Source organism: Halichoerus grypus, chromosome 8 (assembly GCF_964656455.1).
Source record: "Halichoerus grypus chromosome 8, mHalGry1.hap1.1, whole genome shotgun sequence".
Lineage (NCBI taxonomy): Eukaryota > Metazoa > Chordata > Mammalia > Carnivora > Phocidae > Halichoerus > Halichoerus grypus.
In genome coordinates, this window is record NC_135719.1 from 76590740 (window position 1) to 76617083 (window position 26344).

Below are 26344 nucleotides of genomic sequence, written 5' to 3' on the forward strand. Positions count from 1 at the left end.
ACCCTGAGATCATGACCTGAGCCAAAGGCAGACACTTAACAACTGAGCCACCCAGGCACCCTGTCAGTCGCTCAATCTTATAAAGCAAAACTCCCAATTCTCACCCAAGTGCAGGCATTACTATGCATCCCTCAAGGCGCCCATGGTGCCATTTTACAGGTGCAATTAAAACTGTCCATGGTTCAAACCTCAAAGAAGGGCACAGGCAGAGAATTCCCAAAACCTCGCCTCCGTCATCCCCTCTATTCTCTGTAGGGCAGTGGAATGAGAAACAGTTTGGGTTAAGCTGCTTCTGTTCTTCCATTAGTTCTGGTTCTTTTAAGCCAAAATTACATTCCAGGCAGATTGGATGGTCTCAGCCAGTTGCCTGAAGGTAAAGTACAAAGAATTGCCACCCTGTGCTTTCTGGACTCAGCTTGGTGAGTGAAGGAATGTACTGTGGTTCTGGTTCAGAAAGAGGTGGGTGGGAACCCTGCCGCTCAGGTGTTTTAGACTCAGGAGGAGGAAGGAAAAGGTAGGAAGGGAAGGGAAGGATCGGAGCTATTGTTTTGATTCATCGAGCCATCTTTTTTAAAAATTGAGCTCTCTCAGTATTTAATAAGTTGATTAACCCTGGCACCTTCATTCAGTAGGTCCACAGGTAAGGAGCACATGTCCCCTTTGTAAACTCCTTACATGGCATCCTCACTTGCTCTTTTGCTTTCAACATCCTCCGATTTTGGGGGGCCCAAATAAATGAAGTTTTCTGATTCTAAAATCTGGTTTTAACTAAACTAAACTTGACAAAATAAACAAGTTGGCTTCCAAAGATTCCTGCCGGGAAACCCCAGAAGACAATCCATCTACAGTAAGAAAATGGCAGAGCAGACACTTTGACTGCCAGTTCAAGTTCTCCATCAGGCGTGGAAGGAGTTAAGGAGCAAGGATAGTTGAATCAGATTTGCCAAGACACTGATCTCCATAAATTATAAGAGAATTTATCAAGGGACTATTTGAAATGCGGATTTAGATACACTACTGTTAATAGTGAGTTGCACCCTATTGATATATTGAGCCGTGAGATATTAGCTAATGAGAACCCAAAGCCATCAAAATTAAAATTAGCAAGACGTTTAAAAATAATATTAGTCTCACTTGAGTTCATATTTTGGCATGTGCTTTATAATGTGAATATTAGTTCTGTCACACGTTTACATGATATACATGTTTCAGAGAACACAGCTTAAGAAGCAGGTCCCAAATCTTTTTACAGGTAGGGGTGCACCATAAAAATTTCGGAGACCACATGCCTTCAGTATAGGGTCTTCTGGGCTAGACTTAGAACGTTCCTCAGGAAAATCCTAGACGATTCACGGTGAATTTCAGAGGCCTGGTAAAATTCATTCCGTTTTAGCCACCTGGCATTAGCCTTGACAGCGATGTCTAGAAATTATTAGGTAAAAGGGAGCAAAGGCAAGTGAACATTCTCAGATCTTCCCGGCACATAACTAACTGGCATCCTCTCACATTTTGATCTGAGATTCCTAAACAGAAAGATAGTCTTTGATGCAACCGAACTCCCAAACTGAGATTCTGGGCTGGTAGGAACTAAGCTGAAAAATGTTTTATTTTGATGTTAGATTAAATATTATAAATACAAATTGTGAGTGTACGGGAAATTCCAAATGAATGCCAGGAGGTTTCTGGCCCCTCGTCTGTTGCAAGGCATACAGAGGTTTATGTCGAGAACAGTCAACAGCAATTTTCCATCTCCCCTGGGAAAAGAATGAGAGGAAATCACTAACGTGGAATGAAAACACTAATTTGCAATCATGTAGGCAGTCGCTGTGTCCAAGGATGCCAAAATGCTTTTAAATACAAGTCATCAAGTTTAGCAGATGGAAAGCCAGCAAGAAGTAAATCACTTATTCAGAGTCTCTCCTGGACCAAATACAAGTGCTGTGGGGATTATGGTCAGTCTCCTGAAACCATTCTTCCCCCCCACAACCAAGGTCCTGCGGTGAGTCATGCAGTGCTTTAAACTTCGGTCCATGTAGGGACTTGGCTTTCTTCTACAAGATATCCAGCATCATCTTGGGTAGAGAGAAACAGATAACCTTTTTGGCGATGTTCTATCTCCAACAGAGCCCTACCTACTTCGCATCAGGCTGGACTTTTCAGATGCTCATTGAACACGTTAGCTTCAATATCTCCAGTTGTTTCAGACTCAAATCCTAAAACAGAATTGATCTTCCTGCTTTTACCTATGCTTTTTCTCCTATCTTTCTGTTTATGTTTTGGTACCATTCATTATATACATTCTTGTTGAAGCCAGAAATCTAAGGTGCATAAAGACTTCTTCTCCATCACGGCTTGCCTCTGATGTGGCTAAATGGAGGAATTCTCTCTCCAAATAGTCCTTGGATGTGGTCTCCCCTATATTTCTATAGACACAGCCTTAGTTCTGGCCTTCACCATTTATTATCTCAGTCATCACAATCCCTTTCTAACAGATTTATCCACCTTCCATATGATTTCTGTTTCTCCATTCAACAGATCCTTGAAGATCATCACCCAGGTGCCAGGCACACTGCCAGGTGCTAGGGACACAGCACTGAGCAATCTCCCTCTTGGAACTCATACTCTGGTGATGGGTGTACATGGAAACATAAGTAGAGGAACAAATGAAGTATTAAGTGCTGGGTAGAACAGAAGAGAATTGATTTAGGGTAGCTGACATTCAGGAGGGTCTCTGAGCGTCCTCTGTGCCAAAACCTAGCAAAGAAAAGGAGCTCGCTCTAGTGGGGTGGAAAAGCATTTCAAACAGACGGAATGGGAAATGCTGCCCACAAAGTGCTATACTTTCAAAGACACAGGAAAAGAAAAGAACTTGGCCTTTTTAAGGAGTCAAGGAGGACTGCTGTGGGTAGCGTGCAGGGAGACAGGAAGCAAGCACGACCACGTGAAGTCGGAGGTACCAGCTAGGGCCAGAGCACGCAAGGCCTTGGAGGCCCGTCTTCCACAGCCTGAGAGGTATTCTGTGTTCGGACTTCGATCACAGCATTGACACTCTTAAATCGTGTCTCCCGGTTACTCATGGGATAATGTCTAAAGTTTGTATGATGTTCAGGGCCCCTCCTGGTCTGGATGCCACTTGCCTTTCTAGCCCTAGGCCCTGAAACAGCCCGCAGTCACGTGTCATCTATATATCCTAGCAGGCCTCCTCTTCACATGTCTTCTGTCCTGCGTGTGATGACCACTGTTTCATCTTCTAAGACTCATCTTAAGTTTCACAGGAGGAGTCAAGATACGCCTCTCTGTTATTTCAAGGGCAACTCTACTGTCGCCTTGGGCTGCTTTGTACGTCTCTCCCACCATCATGCGCACTCCTGAGAATGTGAGAGTCTGGATCTTATGTGTTGGGGTGCTCATGGTGCCTGGTACAGAACTGGCATTCAATCCATGTTTCCTGAGGGAGGGAAGGCAGGAAGGCAGGAGGAAAGGAAGAAAGTTTTGCCCAAATGCACTGGAGTGGGATGCATGACATTCTGATTCCATCTATTCTAAGGTTCAGTCTATTTTTTTAAATCAAATTAAATTTTAAAGAAAAAACAAGTGGCTTTTATATGTGATATGTTAGCCCAATTAGTTGTAAACAAGGGTTAATTATCAGAGAAATTCTTAGAAAAAAAAAACACACAACAGGACATAAAGGAGCAAACTGGCTATCTGTAAGACCTGGGGGTACAGAGCTTCAAAATTCCACTTCTTGAATAGACATCAAAGGCAGTGTCTCGTGGACAAGAGAAAAGTGACCGCCTTTACAAAGGAGGATGACAAGGTTGCTTTTTAAGAGTTGAACCAGGAAAAAAGTGGATTATCCCACTATGGGAGGTAACATATGTGAACGGACATACCCAAAACTATTATCAAGGTGACCACGCTGTCATCCCAGCAAGGGGGAAAAGAGCATCAACAAATACACAGTGAGAGGAGAGGCAAGTGATAGGGATGCAACGATGAACCGACGTGATAAATAGTTTCATCATGACAAAGGAAAATTCTTTTCCCTCAGTGACTACGTTCGCTTTCTGGTTTATACATCAGCTCCTTGTGAGTTTGGGAAATGCAAGTCAGTGCGTCTGTCTTTGGGCACTGACAGTGACGACCGTATGACCACAGGCTGAAGAACAGCCTCGGCACCGGGGTCATTTCACCCAGGCTGATGTGCTGTGCGGCCTTGCTTGGCTCCCAGCTGGTCAGCCCAGGCGGGGCTCACTGCAACCCCTCTCACGTCCAAATATGCGCTCTGGGCCAACAGCAGCACAGCGAGTCCTTTCATCAGGATGACAACACAAGGCCAAGTGCATTCCATTCACGACCAGACACGGACGCAGCACGAAATGTAACTGACACAGCTTGGGCTCCTAAGTGACCTTCGGATGCCAGTGTCAGTCACATGATTCTAAAGCAAAATTAAGCTCGGGTTCTATTCATCTGGAATGCATTACTAAATGAAGACATGGAATAGAGGTGACTTTTTTTTTTTTTTTAAGAACTTAGGAGCCAACTCTGTGGTGGGGAACAGAGGTGCTTGGAACAGGAGAAAAACTAAAATGGTGCCCACGAGTCCGAGAAATCTGCGATGTTATGACATTTCCAACGTGGACATGTAAATTTGCTACGGCTTCAGGTGAGCACGCTCTTGTCTAGAGGAGAGTACTGGAAAAGGTGTGGGGGGACTAATCTCTCAGCTCACTCACAGTGAACATTCACTCCAACGAGGCTGGGGTGCCATGGGAAGGAGGTTTATAGTCCGGAGTTGGTAACTGGAACACCACACGGCTGGAAGGACTCTCGTCACACGGCAGCCTGATACACTACAGTGCGATGTGCCCAAAAAGAACTGAATCGAGTCTCAGGTGCTGCCGCCATTATGAAGACTCGTATCCACAGTGCTGCACATCATGGTGATGAAACCAGGCATACCTGGGTTTCCACCAAACTTTGGAGGAGTGGTGTTGCTTAGGATACCACTCTGCCGCTAGAGCTGGAGAATTCCTTTCCAAACTCAGACTACATCAAAAAAGCTCATCTCTTTGACAAAAGACGATCAGCTTTCCTGCTGATTTATGTGTTTCGTTTCTTTCATTTTTCCTTTCTTGTGTCATGTCACAGTTCCCTGGTTTGAATTTACCAGAAACTCAATTTTTCTAGAAAATCTAGCTCCTAAAAATCACTGAAGAATCCCTTTCTCATATTTTGATGGTGGATCCCTTTAGCTGCCCCTGCCCAAATTCAAATCCCCTGCTGCAACATTTTTTGAGGTTTAATATTCATCCTTATATATTTAGTTCCACTTAATTAAGCTAAAGTGTTATAAATAGACAGCTTGTTTGCATCCTCTGTGACCATCAGCTAATTCACAATATCTTTAGTTTTATGGGGAGTTTTTTTATGTTTGCAATAAAGCAAAATTTTAAACCGTTAGTGTGTATATCTTGGTGTCTTTTGGTTCAGGACCTCTGCGAGTCTTCTGCTGTGTACCTGGGTAAAACAACCTTGAGGCAACACAGAGTAAAAACCTGAAGGGCAATAAGGTCTGAGAGAGTCTCCACTGTTAAGCCCATGCTGAATTCAACTGAAACCATCTATGGGAGATTGTATTACTACTCAGAAAATATTATCAATGACATGTCAAAATAAGGATTTATATTTAATTGATTACTGAGAAAGGGGAATATTGTTTTCATGCAAGACACAGATTTCAAAAAGGTAAGATAGTTTTTGATCTCTTTTTCTAGAGACTAAGAAAAACATATGTAAGTAAAATTTCCTTTTTTTTAAATGTTGTATTTCAAACTGAGCCAAAGATAATCAAGTTGAAATAGCATCATTTGACAAAAAGAAGGGATTAAGAAACAATGACATAACCAAGTAGACGAAGAAGCAAAGTGTTTCACCATAGAAGTATTCCAGCTAATGAAGAGAAATGATGGAGTTGGTGTATCATTATTTTGCAAACTTCTAATGAAATAATGAATCTAGGCAAAGATCTTTAGTGTCCACTAACAACATAAAGAAACAAATAGATATTATGTATTTCTTGATACAATATGCAATAGCATTTATGAAGTATTCTTCCCCTACTGGGATCAAGTCTGTAGATCAAACTGTTTACCTAAGGAACCACAGGGGACAGAAAAACATAATAAATGAAAACATAGCAATGCAATCAGAAAATCTAAAATGTGGGAAACTCCACAGGACAAATGACCTGGTGTCTTAAAAAAATTAATTACAAAGGAAAAAAAGAAATAACATGGAGTACAGAAACTTCTAGATTAAAAGAAAACTGGGAGACACCCAACAAAGGCAACGCATGAAAGTTGTCTGGATCTTCGAACTAATTATAAACAAATGGATGAATTAGTGAATGTACAATCAGGGAAATTAGAACTATGTATATGATAATACTGAAAAATTATTGTAAATGTTTTTAAATGCATGACAATTGCTCTGGAATTATGCTTGAAAAAGCATCCTTAACTTTTTATCAGTGTCCTGACATTTTTAACAGATGAATTATAAAATGTCTAGTATTTGCTTTAAAATAGTCTAGCTAGTGAGGGAGAGTATTTCAGATGAAACAAGAGTGGATTGGTGGTTTTGTAGCTGGATATTGGGTACATGGGATTTATTATGGCATTCTAATCATTTATATGCTTGAAATTTCATGATAAAATGTTGAAAAATGTTAAAGTTGGAAAAAAAAAAGTGATGGAGAAGACTTACCCTGTTGGATATCCTTCATTTCTAAATGCAAACTAGATATCAAGATTCCCACAGTTTGAGATCGTTTTCCATCCAATAACTTGATGATCTGGAATTTAAAAATAAAATCAATACAAGCTCAAATGACCATACAATCTTTCAGAAGCATATCAAAAGCATTAAGATTTTTAGATACTCTGATGAACTAAACTGAGGCTACAGTCACTCTATTTTAATGATACTTTAATTTGAAAGTGACTTATCTACAACTATAGATATTTTAGAAGATAAAGGAAAAACACCACCCCAAACTCTGCCCATCTAATACAAGCACAAAAATCTTTATGTACTGTACTCCGATCTTTTTATTCAAACACTTATTAACTCTAATTGCAACATATGTACATTTTATATCCAACTTTCCACTTATCATTGGCACATTTCCGTATTGCTACTTCTTAGGTCACTTCAGAGCCTCCAGTCTTTTTGGCTGTGTCATCTGCCCAGTGGTTTAGGGGAAAGATCAGCGTGATCTCAACTCAGCTGTCTACCAGTGATGCAGCCTTGGAAAAGGCCAATTTCTTCATCATGGAGTAGGGCTGACTATATTTAATCTGTACATTTATTCTAAAAATTACAGGACATAATATATGTAAAGCACTCGTATAATATATTCTTAACACAGATTATTTAAATAAAATTTTCCTGTCTTGGAGAATTGAGTGGCTTCATATTTGTGCTATTTTTAATATAAACAATATAATACTTTGTACATTAAGCCTTAATTTTAATTGCTTAAAATTGTTCTTTTATAATAATATAGATATGTCAAAACCTTACAGTCTTCTTATAAACTCCAAATACCTCATTGCCAATTATGGAAAGAAAGTTCTTCATAGTTTTGGTTTCTCTAAACCTAGTAAGCCAAATCAGTTCCTTCTAACACATCACACAGTGGCCACTAAGGGAAAAAAAAATGATCTTTTCTCTCATGTGACACAGCTACAAAAATCAATAGGGAATGCACACAGAATATCACCAAATCTTAAGTTTTTTAATGCACTTTGCTGGGTAAAATACAAATGAAACTAAACAGCTTTGTTTCTCCTTCCACCTAGGTCCTTATAAACTTACCAAAATATAGTGAAGATACAGTTAGACAGTAAGAAATATTGCATTTATATTGGTACTAAACTAGCTGAGTTGCTTGCTGGTTGAACAATAAGGAATAACGGAGTTTGTTCCAAGATTGTCTAATCACCAATCTATCAGTCAATCCGGAATCAGTTATAGCCAGCCCTTTATCTTTCCTTTCCCTGCTCAGAACGGCTACTTTTATATAACTATTAAACCTAAAATATAGTAAATACCAAGCTTTCATCAAGATAAAAGAAAATCTGATTTTTTAGTCCAATGTGTTTAATAATTTCAACATTAGTCTTTTTTTTTTAAAGATTTTATTTATTCATTTGAGACACAGAGATACAGAGAGAGAGAGAGAGAGAGCATGAGCAGTGGTAGAGGCAGAGGGAGAGGAAGAAGCAGACTCCCCGCTGAGTCAGGAGCCCAATGTGGGGCTCGATCCCAGGACCCCGGGATCATGACCTGAGCTGAAGGCAGATGCTTAACCATCTGAGCCACCCAGGCGCCCCTCGACATTAGTCTTAAAGATTCTTGGGGGATACAGAATTTCAAGAGTTTTTAAAAGAAATAAGAAGGTAGGTACTTGGTCTTTTAATTTTTTTTATATGAAAGCAAAAGAGAAAGAGATTATATATAATCAAATAGTTTCTTTAAAAATGCAATTTCTGGCTTTCTCTTAGATTGAGAACACAAATTTAAAATGAAATGATTTTTAAAAGTTCAATACAAAATTAAGAAAAACCACGTAAGTTTCATGTAAATATTCATTCATTCATTCATTCATTCATTCAACAAATACCTGCTGTAACTCTTTTATGTGCCTGACACAACTTTGGACTCTGAGGATACAGAGGTGACCCAGACAGATCAAGTCTTTGCTTGCCCTTGTGAAGTCTGTAGAGCTTAGTTATCTAAGAAAATCACTTTGGCTTTGTTTTTCTTTCTCAAGACTGCTTTGGCTATTTGAGGTCTTTCGTGGTTTCATACACATTTTAGGATTATTTGTTCTATTTCTTTGAAAAAAATTACATTGGAACTTTGATAGGGATTGCACTGAACCTGTACATTGCTTTGGGTAGTACAGATATTTTGACAATATTAATTCTCCCAATCCATAAGCACAGAGTATATTTCCATTTAATTGTGCCTTTCTGGGGCGCCTGGGTGGCTCAGTCGTTAAGCGTCTGCCTTCAGCTCAGGTCATGATCCCAGGGTCCTGGGATAGAGCCCCGCATCGGGCTCCCTACTCCACGGGAAGCCTGCTTCTCCCTCTCCCACTCCCCCTGCCTGTGTCTCCCCTCCCACTCCCCCTCGCTGTGTCTCTGTCAAATAAATAAATAAAATCTTAAAAAAAAAATAAATGTGCCTTTTTTTCATCAATGTCTTAAACTTTTCAGTATACAGGTCTGTCTCTTACCTCCTTATTTAAATGTATTCCTAGATACTTTATTCTTTTTGATACAACTGTAAATGGGATTATTAATTTCTGGGATCATTTACTGCTAGTATATAGAAATGCAACAGATTTTTCTCTATTTCATACCCTGAAACTTCACTGAATTCATTTATTAGTTCTAACAGTTTTGAGGTAGAGTCTTTAGGGTTTTCCATATATAAATTAAGGTTATCTGTAAATAGTGACAGTTTTACTTCTTCCTTGCTGTTCTGGATGCCTTTTATTTCTTTTTCTTGCCTAATTCCTCTGGATAGTTCTTCCAGTACTATGTTGAATAAAAGTGGCAAGAGAGGGCATCCTTGTCTTGATCCTGATCTTAGAGGAAAAGCTTTCAGCTTTTCAGCCTTGAGTATGATGTTAGCTGGGGGCTTGTCATATGTGGCCTTTATTATGTCGAGCTATGGTCCTTTTCTGCCCATTTTGTTGATAGTTTTTATCATATATGGTTGTTGAATTTTGTCAAATGTTTTCTTTGCATCTATTGAGATGATGACTTTTATCTTTCACTTTGTTAATAAGATGTATTGCATTGACTGATTTATAGATATTGAACTACCCTTGTATCCCTGGAATAAATCCCACTTGATCATGATATCTGATCCTTTTAATGTATTGTTGAATTTGGTTTGCTAATATTTTGTCAAGGATTTTTGCATCTATGTTCATCAGAGATATTGGGCTGCAATTTTCTTTTTTTGGTGGTGCCCATGTCTGGTTTCAGTATCAGGGTAATGCTGGGCTTATAAAATGAGTTTGGAAGCATTCCTTCCTCTAACTTTTTGGAAGTTTGAGAAGGATAGGTATTAAATCTTCTTTGAATGGTTGGTAGAATTCACAGTGATGTCATATGGTCTTGGCTTTTGTTTGTTGGCAGGTTTTTGATTACTCATTGAATCTCCTTACTAATAATCAGTCTATTCAGATTTACTATGATTCAGTCTTAGGAGATTGGGTTTCTAGTGATTTTTCGATTTCATCTAGAATGTCCAACTTGTTGGTATATAGTTGTTCAAAGTAATCTCTTATATTCCTTTGTATTTCTGTGGTATCAATTGTAACTTCTTTTCTATTTCTAATTTTACTTACTCGAACCTTCTCTCTTTTTTTCTTGGTGAGTCTAGCTAAAGATTTGTCAATTTTATTTATCTTTTCAAAGAACCAGCCTTTAATTTTATTGATCTTTTCTATTGTCTCTTTAGTCTCTATTTCATTTATTTCTACTCTGGTCTTTGTTATTTTGTTCTTTCTACTGACTTTAGACTTTGTTTGTTCTTTTTCTAGTTCCTTCAGGTATGAATTTTGATTATTTGAGATTTTTATTGTTTCTTAAGGTAGGTCTGTATCCTTACGAAATTTCCCCTTAGAACTACTTTTGCTGCATCCCATCGATTTTGGTATGTTCTATTCCTATTTTCATTTGTCTCAAGGTATTCTTTTCTTTTTTTTTAAAGATTTTTTAATTTATTCATTTGAGATACACACACACACACACACACACACACACACACACACACACACACAGCATGAGCAGGGCAGAGAGGCAGAGGGAGAGGGAGAAGCAGACTCCTCACTGAGCCGGGAACCTGACACGGGGCTCGATCCTATGGGATTGTGACCTGAGCTGAAGGCAGATGCTTACCCAGCTGAGCCACCCAGGTGCCCCTCAAGGTATTCTTTTATTTCTCCTTTGATTTCTTTGTTGACCCACTGGTTATTCAGCAGCATGTTGTTTAATCTCCACTTATTTGTGATTTTTCCACTTTTCTTCTTGTAATTGATTTCTAGTTTCATACTGTTGTAGTCACAAAAGATGCTTGATATGATTTCAATCTTCTTAAATTTATTGAGACTTGTTTTATGGCCTAACATGTGATCTTCTTTGGAGAATGTTCCATGTGCACTTGAAAAAACTATATATTCTATTATTTTTGGATGGAATGTTCTATGTATATCTGTTAAGTCCATCTGGTCTAATATGTCATTTAAAGCCAATGTTACCTTATTCCAGCAATTCTACTACTAGGTATTTATCTGAAGAGAACAAAAACACTAACTTGAAAAGATATATACATCCCATTTTCATTGCAGCATTATTTATAATAGCCAAGATATGGAAACAACCTAAGTGCCCCCTGATGGATGTACAGATGAAGAAGATGTGGTCTATATATACAATGGAATACTACTCATCCATAAAAAAGAATGAAATCTTGCCATGTGCAACAACATGGATGGATTTGGGGGGTATTATGCTAAGTGAAATAAGCCAGACAGAGAAAGATGAATATCATATGAATTCACTTATATGTGGAATCTAAAAAAACAAAACAAAACTCACCATAAAAAAAAAAAAACTCATCGATACAGAGAACAGGATGGTATTTGCTAGAGTGGAGGAAGGTTGGAGGAAGACAAAAATGGATGAAGGGTGTCAAGAGATATAAACTTCCAATTATAAAATAAATAAGCCATGGTAACATGATGTACAACATGGTGACTATAGTCAATAATGCTATAGTACATATTTGAAAGTTTTGAAGAGAGCAAATCCTGTAAGTTCTCATCACAAGAAATAAAATGTTTTTATAAGTTTGTATGGTGATAGTAACTACACTTATTGTGGTAATCATTTTGCAGTGTGTACAAATATTGGATAATTACACTGTACACCTAAAACAAGTGCTATCAATTATACCTCCATAAAAATCACTTTGGTAAATTGCTGAAAAGAACCAAAAAGGCAATTAAAACATCACCTGAACTTACTGCAAAGAAAATTCAAAAGAAAGGCTTTGGAAAAGATCACAAATGGGGAGAGAGGAAAGGATTGAGACTAAGATTGCCTGTCATTGGGAAAAATGAGCATATTTATCCCTTTAGTGTTCATCCAGGCTGAAATATGGAAAGAATGTCACCACAGTCAGCCATCCTTGAAGTTTTCTCTAATGACTTGACATGGCAAGTGTTTGAAAAGAGAGTGTTTAATACCTTAAGCTGGACTAAAACCTTAAGAGTTGTATGAAATATAGTGCTACCTCCCAAAAGGGAGGTAGGCAGTGGTAAAATCAGAGCATTTGTATTCTCTTTCCTGTTTGTGTCAAATTCCCTGTCCACCTCTGACTAGACCTTTAAAAAGAGACCTCTAACTTTCCATGTAGTCTCTCTTCAATTGTGGAATCATACGAGGTTTCTTTAAAAAAGCATCCAAAAGCAGTCTTAAGCCCTCTTAGTTTGTTTGCTTGTTTCTTTCTTCCCTTCCCCTGAAGAGAACAAAAACACTAACTTGAAAAGGTATATACATCCCATTTTCATTGCAGCATTATTTATAATAGCCAAGATATGGAAACAACCTAAGTGCCCATTTTTCCCAATGACAGGCAATCTTAGTCTCAATCCTTTCCTCTCTCTCTCAGTTCCCTTCTGATTGCTCTCTTGCCTTCTTTTAATTAGCTATTAGAAGAACTTGCATTTAAACTTTGTCTTTCCTGTAAGTAGAATGTGTTATTCATGGTTTTCAGAACCCTACCTGGATAGCTCGGTGAATGTTTGAAGAAATTGTTGCTCCCCATTTGTGATCTTGTCATAAATTTGATTTCCATGCCTGTCTCCTTGATGTCAGTGTGTATGTCATGACCAAGGTTTTATCAATAACTATTCTGGACATTTAAGAATAAATCTAGTCAATTTCCAAAATTTTTGCTTTTGTTGCCTGTGCTTTGGTGTCCTATCCAGGAAATAATTCTAAGACCAATGTGATGAAGCTTTCCCCCTATGTTTTCTTCTAGGAATTTTATAGTTTCAGATCTTACATTTAAGTCTTTAATCCATTTTGAGTTGATTTCTGTTTATGCTATAAGACAAGGGTCCAATTTCATTCTTTTGCATGTGGATATCTAGTTTTTTTGAGGAGCCCATCCTTTCCCTGTTTTGTTGTCTTGGCACCCTTGTTGAAGATCATTTGACCATATATGTGTGGGTTTATTTTTGGGCTCTCTATTCTTTTCCATTGGTCTATAGGTTTGTCTTGATTCCAATACCATACTGTTTTGAATACTGTAGCTTGTAATACGTTTTGAAGTTAGGAAGTGGGGGATAATACCAAACAAATCACAAGGAGAAAATTAGAGGTAAAGGGAAGGTTAAGAAAAAGAGCAGAATATATATTTTAAAATATCCTTAAGTCCAATATGTAAAATGACTAAAAGGAAACATGTGGAGAAACACATTACACTGATAAACAAACCAAGTGAGAGTTCAGGTGACTAACAAAGCTGGCCCAAGACTTCAGGATATATTCAGGTCTTTCTGAAACTGGTTAACGATTGGGCTGAGCAGGATGTGAGGAGACGGTGTTGGCGAGAGGGAGGAGGAGGAAAAAGGAAGAGAGGTGCTCTCTGGGCTCTTTGGTCATATTTTACAAGCTTCTGCCCAATTCTTGGCCAATGTGGTCATGGGAACACAGAATGGAATAAGCAAGAGCTCCTTTGTTTAACACACATTTAACACACACATCAAGTTACTCCCATTTGGCAGGTATTGAGCTGGGGACTGAAGATTAGTGTAAAGTTTGGTCTTTGGAGAGTTGTCAAGTTTACAGAAATATTTGTTCTGTTATTTTTGTCCATTCTCTTTTTGTGAGTTTGTTACTTTTAGTTACAAAAGCAACAAATGCTTACTGTAATAAAAAAATATAAACTATAAAGAATGCAAAAAAGTAAAAGGTGAAATATTCTCTCATCTCCCAATTCCACTGCCCCGTTATCGCCACCAGTAATGGGAGTTTGTCTCCTTCCAGATCTAAACATGTGTGTATGCCCAAATATGTGTAGGGTTTTAGCTTTATAAAAATGACAAACAATACATTTTGTTCTGCGACTTTTCCCCCTTGTTCTGGATAATTCTTTTTGTTTTATAAATATATTACTGATACCTTCCCTGTCAGTATAGGCAGAGCTACTTTAAGTATACTTTAAATATAAATAAATATAAGTATTCCTCTATTGATGGACACTCAGGAGTTCTCCAAAATTTGTCAATTATTAACAATGCTGCAATGAGCAACCACACAGATGTATTCTTAGTCACTCAAGCTTAGATTTCTACAGAATAGATTTACAGAAGTTGTTCAAACAACATGTCTATTTTTAATTTTGATAGATATTGCCAAACTGTTTCTAATAGATGCTACCAATTTACACTCCTGACAAGTATTGGAGAGTGACTGTTTTCCTAGTTCCTCATGCTCCGGGTATTATCAGTTTAAAATTTTGGCCAATATGATAGATAAAATGTTTTTTCACTATTCTACATTGCTAATGATTTAATAGTAAGGTTAAACATTTGGTTATTGGCTACATGTTCTTGAGGATTGTCTTTGTACCCTTTTTACTATGTTTTCTGATTACTAGATCTAATAGGCTGATACGGAGAAAGAAATTTAAATAAGGATAGAGCTGAAGAGCAAAAAGAAAGAGATTTACACAAAGATTACTGTGGAGAGGAGGCATTTTTTAAGGGAAGAAGAGGGTTGAGAACTACCTTTCACTGTACCCCTACCTTGCACTAAGTATTAGGCTAGCTCTGCACACAAGCCAGTCCAAATGGACAGTTGTGAACTGGGGGCAGTGAGCACCAGGATACTGTAAACTTTTATTCCTTTAGATTTCCAGAGAGAATGATAATTCATGCTCACGAGGCCTATAAAGTAAGTGTAGTCACTTCATTGGTAGGGCATTAAAGCAAGAGACACAAAAATAGAACACTTTGTTCTGCTAACCCAACACTTCGTTCTCCTTTTGATATTTGTGATCAAATCTCATAACTCCTTACTCAGATATACACCTGTTATCAGAGGCATTTACCTTCATAGCAGAGTAGCTAGGAAGAAAATCTCAAGGAGGGAAGAAGAGTAAAGAAAGCTCATGGAGAAAATAAAGAGAAGAAAGGAGAACAAAGATTTAGAACATGCTAAAAGATTTTTTTTTTCTTAAAAGATGATCATCTGGTTATCAACCAATAATTATAACATTGTTTCTAAAATAACTTTTTAGAATCATGCTCAAGTTTCAAATAACCAGGTCCAATTTGTATAGAACCCTCTATTAACTGAAAATTTCCCTTGTTTTTCTTTTATTGCACTACATGCATTCTTGGTAAGGTAACTCCTAGATGGATAAAGGGAACTTCAAAAATTCTGCTCTAAAGAGAAAGAACACATGACAAGAAGATAAACTACTATTAGGTGTTTATTCTCCCCCATCCACTAGCTTCTCTAATATATCCTGGGCTTGGAAGAAAGCAAACTCAATCATCTACTCCTTCCATATTTGCATTACTGAAAAGTGTGGACTGGTAACTATAATGATTATCTGGAAAATTTTTAGAACCTTAATGTTCCTGAGGTTGTCAGATATTTCATTGCCCTTTGCATAGTAGGAAATTAAACTGATACATTTTTAAAAATAGCCACAGGATTTAAAATACAAAAGTTTTATCGAAACATTTATTCATTAAACAATTTAATTCATCAGCACCAACCCATTCTTTAAGCCTGCTTGTTATTATTATCCTGTGCCATTTTAACAATTTTTAAAAGTTGTCTGGCCCAAGTCAAAGGTTCCCAACAATGTAACAATCTAAGTAGAAATACAAGTACAACTAAGGACTACAGCCATAAATACAGTGGTCCTTTCCCCTTTTAGCTTTAGCATGCTGAGCTGCCACAGCCTCTTGGCCAGCTATGAAAAGTCATCAGCATCATAGTCTGGCAACTAGTTGTTAAGAGAAAAGTCAGGAGACCAGCCTTCTATTTCTAGACCTTCCCTGACTCATCCTTACATCAATGCTGAAATGTAGTCTGTCCAATTCAACAAAACTCCAACATGCAAACTCCTGTGTTGGTGTACTACTGCAAAGGGTGTAAAGATTAATATATATATATATATATATATGAATATATATATATATATAATCATTGTTCAGTGGGAGTTCAAAGACTAGTTTAAAGGGGAAACTCCTATAAATAAGTCTGATACAAGGGAGTTATTAACAGGGATCAGTGGAATATAAAGAGATTCTAATTGTTCCTCTTATATGACCCTCTGTATATGCCCTTCGTATATGAGGCAGGACTCACTGAAAATGGGGGTTTTGAAGGAGGTGGCTGTTTGGGACCCAGTCTTCCTCTGGGTAACCTGAGAGCTCCCCAAAGTGACATTCAGTGCCCTTCTCCTGAAACAAAAATCCAGGTCGCACGTTCAGAAAACTATTCCGTGAAGGAGATTTGAGAGATGATAAGCTCTGCAGACCATGAGCCACTAAACGCCACCGTGAATCATGTTGTGCTTAGCCATATAGAGAGGGACTCTTTCCATCCTGCACGACTACTGGCTCTTCCAGGCATTAGGACAAATAAGCAGCAGGGGCTTTCAGATGGCCGACAACCTTGAAGCCAAGGCACTGCATTTGATTGTGGATACTGGTAGGCTTCCCGACTTTATTAGTCCATAGCTTCATAATGTGAGCGTCAAACAAACGGTTTTCCATGTGTACGTGGAGCCAGTAGGCAGAACGATGCCTTGAAGTTCCCGATGTGACTTCCTCCCCAGGCAGGCTCTTAGGAAATCAGTGCCTACTCCATGCTGTTCAAGAAAGATACTTTGGAGAATATTTATGAGACAGTATGAGTACCTGTAAAAGTCTGCTCATGCAGTGCATACACTAGTTGAAGTGGGCTTGGGGATCATTTACCCTTAGCATTGAAGAAACTTGCAAATGTTGTCTAACTTAAACTTCTGCCTTTGGGTAAGCCCAGAAATTAAAGATGGACCTTACTTTACAAGGAGGTCATACTTTCAGAAATTATTAAGGTTATCTTCATACAATGCACACATATTTAGAGCCATTTTCTCTCATCAAACACAGCCTAAACTTTTAATCCTATTCCTATTCTATGACTACTCTCAATGCCCATTTTTCTTTCTTCTTTATCCTCATGTACATATTACTTGATTTGTCATAATCCTCAAAATCATTTTCTAGTATTAAGTAACTTTTGGCACCAGAGAGTTTGACTTAATGTCTGACTCAAATTCCTCATGCTTCCATTTCAAATAATCTTTTTTTTGCTCCCAGGGAAGGCAGACAATAGCTGGTCTCACCATCGTCTACACAAAGCTCCTTCACAAACCTTAAGACGGTCATTTATTATTTTTTTTAAACAAGAGATGCTTTCTATCAAATCTTTGAAAATCAGTTTTTAAGAAATGTTAGCAAGCCCTCAGTTTATCTTGGTCTTATCTGGAGTCAGCTGAACTTGGCAGCACATAGCTTTCTCCTAGGTATAATTACAGTCTGGAGGAGAATGCAATTTGTGCAGCATTCCACTGACCTACAAGCTGACCTTGTGCAGGGGCAAATTCACAGGTTGCGTTAAACCCTATTAGACATGCCTAGTTTAAGGCGAAGCCTTTCTAGACCCCCGTCGCATGCTGGATTAGGGCAGTCACACATGCGTACTATTACGTTGCCTAAGGAGCTCTTGCAATGCCTTTCAGAGAGGGGATAGGCAGGCCAACGTCCCACACTGCCTAATCCTGCACCTTGAGCTGGTGTATCCAAATGATTATTATTTCTTACATATGCGGATTTTTAGAAGAACCTGCCTCTTTGAATAAGAATTAAGACAGAAATGGGAAGACAGATTTGCTACACTGGAAAAAAAACACACCCTGACTACTCAGCTAGAAAAGTCTTGCCAGACAGACTGAGAAAGAACTCCTGCCAGGCCCAGTGGGATTTTTCACATCTACATAAAATCCACATATATTTCAGCTTTCTGCCCGAGCTTGGCAGACGTGGCCAGAAGTAAAAATAAAAATAAATGGTCTGAATAGACCATGAATGCTGGAAGCATACTTGGCCAAGTGAATTCGGCAGAGCTACAAAATTAAGAGAATTACAGAAGCCTTGTTCTTCCAGGGAGCCTTCCCTGTCTGAAACTGAAGATGATGAATTTCTCCACCTACACCTTCACTGGACATCAAACACAATCAAACCTATGCCAGATCAGGTAGGTACTCTGTTCTTTGGCTTAGTCCTCACATTTGAAATTTCTCCGTTTCAGTCATAAGATTCCCATCTTCAGTGAAGTTGGTTTTATCATAGAACAGGCGCCATATCTAGTTAAATACAGCCACATATGTTATTGCCAACAAACATCTCCCGGGCACTTTAGGCAAATAAAGACATAAAGCCTTTCCTACCTGAATCATCCTCCCTCCACCAAAAACAAACAAATAAATGAAGGATCCACAGATATGGGCAGATATTTCCTTACGTGACAAGGATATATTTCAAATATCCATGCGTGAGTCATGTTCGACTCTAGAAGAAATGAGTCCGTGGTTTGCCTCTCTCAAGGAAACTGAAGATGGCGGAGAGTACGCAGGAAGGAGACAATCTGCCTCTCCAAAGCAAAATTCTAAAAAAACATTATTTCTATTTTTGTGCCCTCAGACTGGTGATCTTTGGCTTATGCTTCATATCAGTACTCACTGACCGCCATTCTTTGGCAAAACCACAGACATTAAGAGGCTGGTATAAAGCCCATGCACTACTAATAAAAAGGCAGCTTGTCTCATCGACAGGAATCCCTTGCTTTTCTAAGCCACTGGCTGCCAAAGGGATCCAGGTGCTTTCATAAGGACTGTTGCATTTACCTCAAAGACATTCTTGTGGACTAAGCTGGTAGGCAGACAGAACCCTACGTTAGAGACCTAGAAATTGATGAACCTATCCTACAGGCTACAAGCTCTGATAGTCAAGCTGAAAACCTGCTCTGGATATGTCCAAATCACAAATATAAATTCGTGTGGCGTCCCGACCAGCTGGATTGGAGAGCAGCATCTTCTGCGGACGAGATAGGGTATAACATGGAACCCTTAGCTTTCGTGCTCCCTTACTGAACTGTCACCCACTCGCAACCCCTCCAGCACCAAACTGCAAATTCTTACTTTATAATTAATAGAAATCTAATTTGGAAGAAAGAGTGAGAATTTCCCAAGGGAATTCTAAGAAGTGATACAAGATAATACAAGGCCATGAAGCATAATACCCCATGGATGCAGGCCTTATACACAAAATTTAAAAAAAAATTCATGGGACAAAACAACGGACACAATCCCGCTTTCTGTTCTTGCGCCCTCCCTGCCATTTCTAGTGTGGCAGTGACTGGAGATGAGACAGGTAAGCGACTCCTCCTCCCAGCCGATGCCAAGGAGCAAGGGCCAGCTGGAGGGGACCGGCAAGACCAGAGCTGGCTATCATCTTGTTCTCTCTCTCTCCTCAGGGAGAGGGAGCGCTTCCTTGGAAACATGCAATTGTTTCTTGGCAGGTGCCCAGGAAAATAAATGCTGACTCAGGTTCCTTGTCCCGTCTCCTGTGTTCCAACCCCTGCCGCTCTTTGGCGTCACCGCCAGAGGAGTCGGTTGGCTGGCTCCATGGTGCCATATTATGAAGTGTCACCTGACTTGGTACAAACAAGCTGATGGGTCAGCAATGGCCAGATAGGCTTCTGGGTAGTGGCCTCTGTCAACTGGCCTGATGAGGCCATTAAAATAAGCTTTCCACACACAGCCTGATTATCTGTCCCGCTAAATGTTTCAAGGAAAACTAAGCTTCACTGTTCTGTCAGACTGCTAGGTCTGAATCTCTTCCATGGCCTTATTTTTGGGGACACATAAAATTGCTCAGATGAAGTTTACTTTAAGGATTTAGGCTTTTCACCAAGAAATGTGAAAAGGCGAATTGTCACCCTGTCTTGCGTCTGAGAACATATTTGGCATCCCATACCCTTACTGATGAGACAGAAAAGCCCTTTTATTGGTTTTCAGACCAGCGAATTCTGTTCAGAAAGCAAATGGAGAGAAGACCACAGCAGGTGAAGGCCGGGGCTGGGACAGGGTGGGGGGCACCATGAGGTGAAGGGGGGACAGGAATATGGGCAGGAGATAATTCTGGTGGTTTGGAAGTTTTTGTGTCAAAACAAAATCACATGCATTTTCCCACTGATCAGAGATTCAGGAGAGAAAATGACCAAGAGACATCCGTGCATTCATTGCCCTGTCTTCAGGCTGGGCCAAAGGACCGCCACACAGAGGTACAGGTGAGAAATACCATCCTGTCGTCTCTGAGAGCTCAGGGCCCCTCCAGGGGTGCTTGGCTGTAATGAACATGAAACAATGCTAAGCCACTGACAGCTGACCTGGGGAGAAGCAACTAGACAGAGGGCTATGTGGCAGAAGGAAAATGAAAAAAGAAAACAGGAGACTATGAAGAGATCCAACCTCTAGTAAAACATAAAACCAAACCAAAACAAAACACAGGCCCAACTGTCCAAGACTGCCTTTTAAACTGATGGTGTGCATGCTAAGCTACGGTGGTCCAAGAGTGAGACGGAAGAGGGACTCTCTTTGTGACAGATATTAATAACAACAGGATAACCCAAGAAAATTCAATTCCATGCCCTCAGGTGGCCTCCAACCATCATGGCTCAAACCCTCCCAAGGCCAGGAACTTATTCCATATGTATAACTCGGCCTTTAATAGCTGGGTGGAGAATTTATTTACTCTCTGTTTTAGGAGGGTTGGGAGTACAGTGGCTCACCGCTCAAGATATACCAGAGGCATGGAGCTTTAAGTCATGTTTTATTGTTTTTAAATTTCTGTATTTATAATCCTACTTTAAAATCCCATCCCAACAAGCAATCTGCATGGCTATCAAAACAAGTAGAGGAAATGTTCCTTCTCTTCCCCTTCTCTCCCCACTGGACCTAGCACTGAGGAGAAGGGTGAAAGCTTTCTTTCAGTCATTCCTAAATTGCATGGGATTGCATGGGGTGGGGATCCTACATACTTCTATAAACTGTAGGCAAAGCCTGCAGTTGCCTATAGAAAACTGTCTATAGTATAAGGCAATTAAGAATTTGTGGGCTATCCTCTAGAAGTTTAGTGTGCATGTGAATTACCAGGGACCCTGTTAAAAATATAGATTCTCATCCACTAGGAATAAGATTCAGTTTGGGACTGAACTGTATTCCGTTTACAAAAGATAGGTTGAAGTCCTCATCTCCAATACCTCCGAATGTGACCTTATTTGGAAATGGAGTTACTGCAGGTGTAATTAACACAGATGAGGGGCGCCTGGGTGGCTCAGTCGTTAAGCGTCTGCCTTCGGCTCAGGTCATGATTCCAGGTCCTGGGATCGAGCCCCGCATCGGGCTCCCTGCTCCGCGGGAAGCCTGCTTCTCCCTCTCCCACTCCCCCTGCTTGTGTTCCCTCTCTCGCTGTGTCTCTCTCTGTCAAATAAATAAATAAAATCTTTAAAAAAAAAAAAAAAAAAAAATTAACACAGATGAGGTCACACTGGAGTCGGATGGGCCCCTAATCCAATGTGGCTGGTGTCCTCATAAGAAGATGGCCATGGGAAGGCACAGAGACACGGAGGGAGAATGCCAAGTGATGACAAAGGCAGAGAATGGAATTACGATGCTGCATGCCAAGGAATGCCAACGACTGCCAGCAAGCCACTAGCAGATGGGAAGAGGTGAAGGATTCCCCTACCGGTTTCACTGGGAGGATGGCTCTTTCCAATACCTTGATTTCAGACTCCTAGTCTCCAGAACTATGAGACAATAAATTTGTGTTGTTTTTAGTCACCCGGTATGTTGAGGAAGGCCCAGGAAACTAACACAGGGCCTGAGGGCCTTATATTTCTAGTAAGCTCCCAGGTAATACGTATGCTGCTGCCCCAGGGGCCACACTCTGGAGTCAGGTGACCTCAAATGAACATATTCTGTTGTTCACTCTCATTGGCACTTAGCACAATGTCTGACATATATGCATGTATGTTTATACAATCCCCAATTCCCAGAGTTTTTTGGACTAACCAGCTGGAAATGTGCCCGTCCCTCTCCGTCTCCTGAAGGTATGTGCCCAGTCAAGAATGACTGCTTTCTTACATAAGGCCAAGGCCAGCAACACAGATAAGCCATGCCAGCCTCTTAAGGATTCTAAATAATAAAGTTTGTAAGACCTTGGGACTCCCTGTCTTAGCAATATTCCTCATTTAATATTAAAACACTGAACCCAGTCTCCTATATATTCTTGGTGACTCCGATAGGGCTTTTTCTCTCCAAAGTTTAGAGTGTTAGGCTTTTGAGAAGAACACGTGCTAATAATTACTCCAAGCTGGGTAGTGATGATGGACAACAGGAACCTTATTATCTTCAATGTCATCGTGTGTCTTTGATATGATAATCACTGCATTCAAGATATCAGAAATGATGGATGGCCTTTGATTCAGAGTGTACCACGATGCAAATTACCTGGCTCTTTCCCACTCCTGCTCGGACGGTGAAGACCTAGTGACAGTGGGCTCTCCTAGCTTCAGGCCTTGAGCCATCAGGAGGCAAAATCTGGGGCAAAAGCCAAAGGGGAACGTTCCCTTCTTTAAGGACGCCTGAGGCAACTTTAGTTTTCCCTTTTATGGACAAGCTTCACCTAGAACAGGAGACGTAAGTATCACACCACTTCTAGTAGGCTCACTGAGTTCGTTCTAGAACCATGACACGAGGATTCCAGGAAATTCTAACAAGGGAGGAAAGATGAAAGAGCACTGTGTATATGTACTTTAAAACTGCTAGGAGATTCTGTCAGGGCTGATGCTACATAACCCAGCACATTTCCCCCAGTTAGTAATTAGTCTTTATCATCCTCCTCGCATTCACTGCGCATCCAGCGAGCACACACTATATGCTACCCTTCAGGCGTCCATGGGAATGGGATAACAGAGCAATCCAAAATATTTACTATCATTCATGAAGAGTGAGCCCTTACCTCCAGCCTGACTAGAGTCATCAGCGTAAGTACCCTGAGGTTTTCATATGGACGAATCACCTCCTAAGAGCACAAGTGCAAAAGGCACACAGTAGGTGATTTGCCCAGAGTCAACACACGTCTGACTACTTGTCCTGTATGCTTTCCCTTGAAACACATCTCATTCCTACAAGGATGTACATGCCCCATCACCTGTGTTGCAACAAGGCAATAGCCTCTAAAATGTGAAAATCAAGATGTGTTTGAGTTGTCGGGTAGCAGAGGAAAGGCCTTTCACTTCCTTTTCTCCTATACAACCAGCCCCAAATAATGGGACTGAGTTTCAAAACCAAAATCTATCTTCAGTGAAATTAGTAGACCCCCTGCAATTTCAAAACAGAAAATGTGAAGGCAGAAGTAGTTGAAAGAGTGGTAAATTCCATGGCACTATGGAAGGACAAATCTCATTGTCTGCTGGGCAAGGGAGAACCTTGGACACGTACACATTAGAGGGATCATGTGCTTGGGAAGGCAACAGTGAGGCAGGGAGCCAAAAATAAGGGATGATTTAAAAGTTGGTATATAGTGCAATTAGGTGCCAGGTGTATAATCTCACCTATATGCTCAGGAAATACAGTTTCTAGAGAAATTCAACCAGACAGACTTGGGGTTCATGGACACCAGGCAGAGCAGACAGGGGGGTGGAGGTCTTGTAGTGGAATGGAGTAATTATTGAAATTCCACATCCTTTCTTAGCCTCTCTGTTAGAATGCTAGCAGTCAGGCTGATGCACCACTCCCCAGCCCCAATCAAGTGCCTGGAGAAATCCATCTGGAAAAACAGATCAGTCTAAAAGCAAAGACAAGGGGCCCCCTGGGTGGCTCTGTTGGTTAAGTGTCTGTCTTCAGCTCAGGTCATGATCCCAGGGTCCTGGGATCGAGTCCTGAGTTGGGCTCCCTGCTCAGTGGGGACCCTGCTTCTCCCTCTCCCTTTGCCCCTCCCCCCTCAAATAAATAAAATCTTTATATAAAATAAAATAACAAACTGTAGAAATGATCCCTGAAAGTATAGAGTCATGGAACACTACCTCAAAAACTAATGATGTAATGTATGGTGATTAACATAACATAATAAAAAAAATAATAAAAAATAAAATAAAATAAAAGCAAAGACAAACTCCCAACTGAAATAAATGGCTGGTCTGCAACTGTTTACCCCACGGTGAGACCCACCAATGGGCAAACCTTGTCCATTTCTACTGAGCTTCCATGCAGGTTTATCTTGCCTCAATCTTATATATGATATAGCAGCCAACGGTCACCAACTATTTGAAAAATCCTCGAACTTGAAATACAGATGTCAGAACAAAAAAAATATTAAAAAGGAACTTGGAAGATGGAACAGAAAGAAAGTAGTAAGCAAAAGAAATATGTAAAGAAACTATAATTTATGAATTAATAAATTATGAACTCAAGAAGATAATTGGATTCTTTTAAAAAAGAAGTAAAATGAACTTTTATAAATTAAAATATAATTCTGAAATACAAAAATCTTTGTCTATCACAATAGGAAGTCCATAGTGACTAAGAAAGTGAGAACTACTAATACCTTTGGAAGCCCTCTAGCTTCCCCAAATCTTCCTCCAAAGGACCCACTCTTCTGATTTTATGTTTATTATTCCCTTGCTTTTATTTTTTTTATAAAAATCATTTTGTCACAAATGTATGATTCCATCAACTTTGTAGGCTTTCACATTTTTGACCTTCAGACAAATGGAATCATTCATGACTTTTTTCACTTGACATCTCATTTAAAAATCATCTATGTGAATGCATGGAGCGATAGCTAACTCTCTTTCAAAGCTGTATAGTATTTTTTTTTTTTTAAAGATTTTATTTATTTATTTGACAGAGAGAGAGACAGCGAGAGCAGGAACACAAGCAGGGGGAGTGGGAGAGGGAGAAGCAGGCTTCCCGCTGAGCAGGGAGCCCGACGTGGGGCTCGATCCCAGGACCCTGGGATCATGACCTGAGCCGAAGGCAGACGCTTAACGACTGAGCCACCCAGGCGCCCCAAAGCTGTATAGTATTCTGTTCCGTGACTTGACCTCAGTCCATTTGTCTACTCTAATAACAGTGTCATTTTCAGATTTTTGCTATTATAAACAAAGCTTTCACAAACATTCTCATATGAGTCTTCTGGTACAAATGTGCAGAAGTTTGAACAGAGGGTATACACATGTTCATATGAACTAGGTAAAGCCAAATTGCTTTCCAAGTATATGGAGCAACTGACCTCCCAGTTAGCACAATGAGAACTCCTACCATTCCATACCCTCCCGATATTTCAGTTATACTTATTAATTTTTGCCAAGCTGGTGGGTCTATAATGAGATCTCTGCATTTCCTAGTTCTGACTTGTTGATTATCTCTTCACATGTTTATTGACCATTCATTCCATGACAAGCCTCTTCATGTCTTTTGCCTATCTTTCTAATAGAAGGTGACCAACTTATTATTGATCAGTAAAAATTCTGTATGTATCACGGAGAGTAATTCTTCTTCAGTTATATATGTTATGAATGTCTTCCTCAAGCTTGTGGCTTATCTTTTCATATTCTTTGTGCTATCTTTTGATGAACTAGAGTTTTTTATTTTAATGTACATTGTTTCTTATTTGATTTATACTTTTTGTGTCTTTTCCATGTAAGGTTAAAACATAGGCTCCTATATTCTTTTTTAAAAACTATTAACTTTTACCTTTCATGTACTTGATACATCTGGAATGGATTTTTATTCATGATATGAGGGAGGGATCTTTTTTCTTTCCTTTGGGCCATATATATATATATATTCAATTTTTAAAATATTTTTTAAGAGTCAATTTTACCCACTGATCTGAGATACCATGTTTAGCATATATTAGTTTGCATGTAATACATTGATCTTGCTGCTGAACCCTCAACTCTATTAATCTTTGTTTTGTTGTTTTCTGTGCCAATTAGTACCATACCATACTTACCTTACTTTATTTTTCTTGACATGAGGTAGAATAAGTATCCTCCTGATTTTTCTTTTTCAGATTTTTTTTCTCAACTTTGTTATTCCTTTGCTTAAA

The 26344-nt window shown here is 39.5% G+C and overlaps 1 protein-coding gene and 1 long non-coding RNA gene across 6 annotated transcripts in view; one reads left to right on the top strand and one right to left on the bottom strand.

Moving 5' to 3' along the window:
• Positions 1 to 26344, bottom strand: part of FMN1 (formin 1) — a 430597-nt gene that overhangs the window by 148764 nt on the left and 255489 nt on the right. For all 4 annotated transcript variants that reach the window (XM_078053416.1, XM_078053419.1, XM_078053417.1 and 1 more), the window contains one exon: positions 6775 to 6862. In XM_078053416.1, coding sequence (XP_077909542.1) covers positions 6775 to 6862 — 88 coding nt within the window. The remainder of the gene's footprint in view (positions 1 to 6774; positions 6863 to 26344) is intronic.
• LOC144378836 (uncharacterized) lies at positions 4358 to 7612 on the top strand. Of its 2 annotated transcripts, XR_013440615.1 has the most exons (4): positions 4358 to 4429; positions 4536 to 4672; positions 5500 to 5754; positions 7216 to 7612. It is a non-coding gene; the product is annotated as an uncharacterized LOC144378836 (long non-coding RNA). The 2 variants fall into 2 exon arrangements; XR_013440614.1 differs by lacking the exon at positions 5500 to 5754.